General features: G+C 62.4%; 1 protein-coding gene across 1 annotated transcript in view; it reads right to left on the bottom strand.

Annotated features, from left to right (window-relative positions):
* BOP1 (block of proliferation 1) overlaps positions 1–1775 on the bottom strand; it is an 8234-nt gene that overhangs the window by 5545 nt on the left and 914 nt on the right. The window contains 4 exon segments of the mRNA XM_009886847.1: positions 169–430; positions 779–880; positions 974–1091; positions 1344–1498. Coding sequence (XP_009885149.1) covers positions 169–430; positions 779–880; positions 974–1091; positions 1344–1498 — 637 coding nt within the window.

The raw sequence follows: 1775 nt of genomic DNA on the forward strand, positions 1-1775 counted from the left end.
CCCCCCAACTCCCACTTCTCTTTTTAGCCTCGGGGCTGAGGAACCTTTGCTTCCACTCCCCTGGCAAGGTCACTCACCTCGACACCATGTGGTCTCTAGGGTGCCCCGACTGCCTTCCCCAGCACAGCACAGCCCCCCTCGGGTCCCGGCACCTACTGAGCTCCCCGTGTGCCCAGCACCTTCCCGTGTCTCCTGGCCGCTCAAGGACCCCCCTCACCTCCTCCTCGCTGAGCAGGTACTCGGGTGGGGGGTTGTAGGACTCCTCGTGCCCAGGCAGCTTCATCTTGGGTGCTGGGACGTGCATCTTGTGGCGGCCCAGGATGGAGTTGGGATCCTCATGGGCCCAGAGGTCATAGTAGGTAGGGGTGTCGTCCTTGGGCTTGCGGGGCTTGATCCAGCCCATCTTGATGGCATGGACCAGCTTGGAGACCTGTGGGGCAGGGAGAGGTCAACCCCAGGAGCCACAGGACTCAGCAGCCTGAGGCAGGAGGAGGTGTGGGATGCCAGCATGGAAATGGAAGTGGCCGAGCACAGCTCTGCAGCTCTGGGAGCCTGGAGGGCTGCACAGGACCCATGGAGTTCACACATGGCCATGGACTGCTGCAGCAGGAACAGCCGTGGGGGTGGGTGGGCCACGGTGGGGACAGGAGGGACTGCTGGACAGGAGGGCAGTCGCAGCCACGAGTCTTCAGCGCTGAGGTCTGTGTGGGTGCTCCACACGCAGGCAGAGCTTGGCTTTGTGCTCGCAGCTCACCCACGGTTCCGTCAGACCTCTCACCTTCTCCTTCTCAATGAGGGAGGGGATGAAGCTCCGCTTGTCCGCTGGGCGATTCGTCACCGGGTGGATCATGACCTCATGGGTGAAGAAGTCAACGGCCGGCTGGGGAGACACAGACCCGTGTGGCACGGGGCGGGGGCATCCTGGGGCAACCCAGCACGTGGAGCAAGTGCAGAGGGTGTGCCGTGACCCCACCTCATAGGGATTGAAGTGGACATCCCCAAACTGCCCTTTCTGGAGGCGATGCACCAGGTCCACCTGCTCGTCTGTCAGCTTTATGTCTGCACCTGTCATCTTGTCCTGGACCGTTCGCCTGCAGGGAACCGAATGGGACAGCGTTAGGGCTGGACTACGGCGTCCATCCCCCACGGTGGTACAAGCCCCGCTACCATGAAGTCCTGGGCTCCCAAAGCCATGTGCCAGGAGTCACACCGGGACACCTTGAGGTCTCCAGCCTGTGCTCTCCAGCCCAGAGCTCTGGGCAGTTGGGGCATTTCGAGTCTTGGTGTCCACGTGGTGAACACGTCACACCGCGCACCGCTGTGGCCATCCCCGACACACTCACCAGTAGTCAGGGTTCTCCATCTTCTCCAGGAACATGTCCAGCTCATCCTTGTTCCGGATGGGCTTGTAGATCTTCTTGCCCTCCAGGTTATAGCCGATGTGCGGGAAGTCCTGGTACCACTCCATGGGGATGTTGCCCACCGTGTTGCGAATGTCCTGGAGGGGCGGGAAGCGATGTGAGGGGAGGGCAGGGGACACCCTTTCAAGCAGATGCACCCCTGGGTGCCAGGGGGCTAAAAAGGAAGTGGGGGCAGGAAAGCCGTGTGATGCCCGACCCCTGCCCAGGTACAAGCTGAACCCCACTCCCCCCCCTCTGCCCATTCGCAGGCACTCAAAAGCAGTAAACGTGCCGGGGCGGGTGCTCTGCCTGCAGCGGGCAGTGAGGATGCCCCAAACCCACCCAGCAGGAGCAAAGCAACCCCTGCTGCAAGCT

The sequence above is a fragment of the Charadrius vociferus genome, unplaced genomic scaffold (genome assembly GCF_000708025.1).
Source record: "Charadrius vociferus isolate BGI_N301 unplaced genomic scaffold, ASM70802v2 scaffold1036, whole genome shotgun sequence".
In the NCBI taxonomy this organism is placed as follows: Eukaryota; Metazoa; Chordata; class Aves; order Charadriiformes; family Charadriidae; genus Charadrius; species Charadrius vociferus.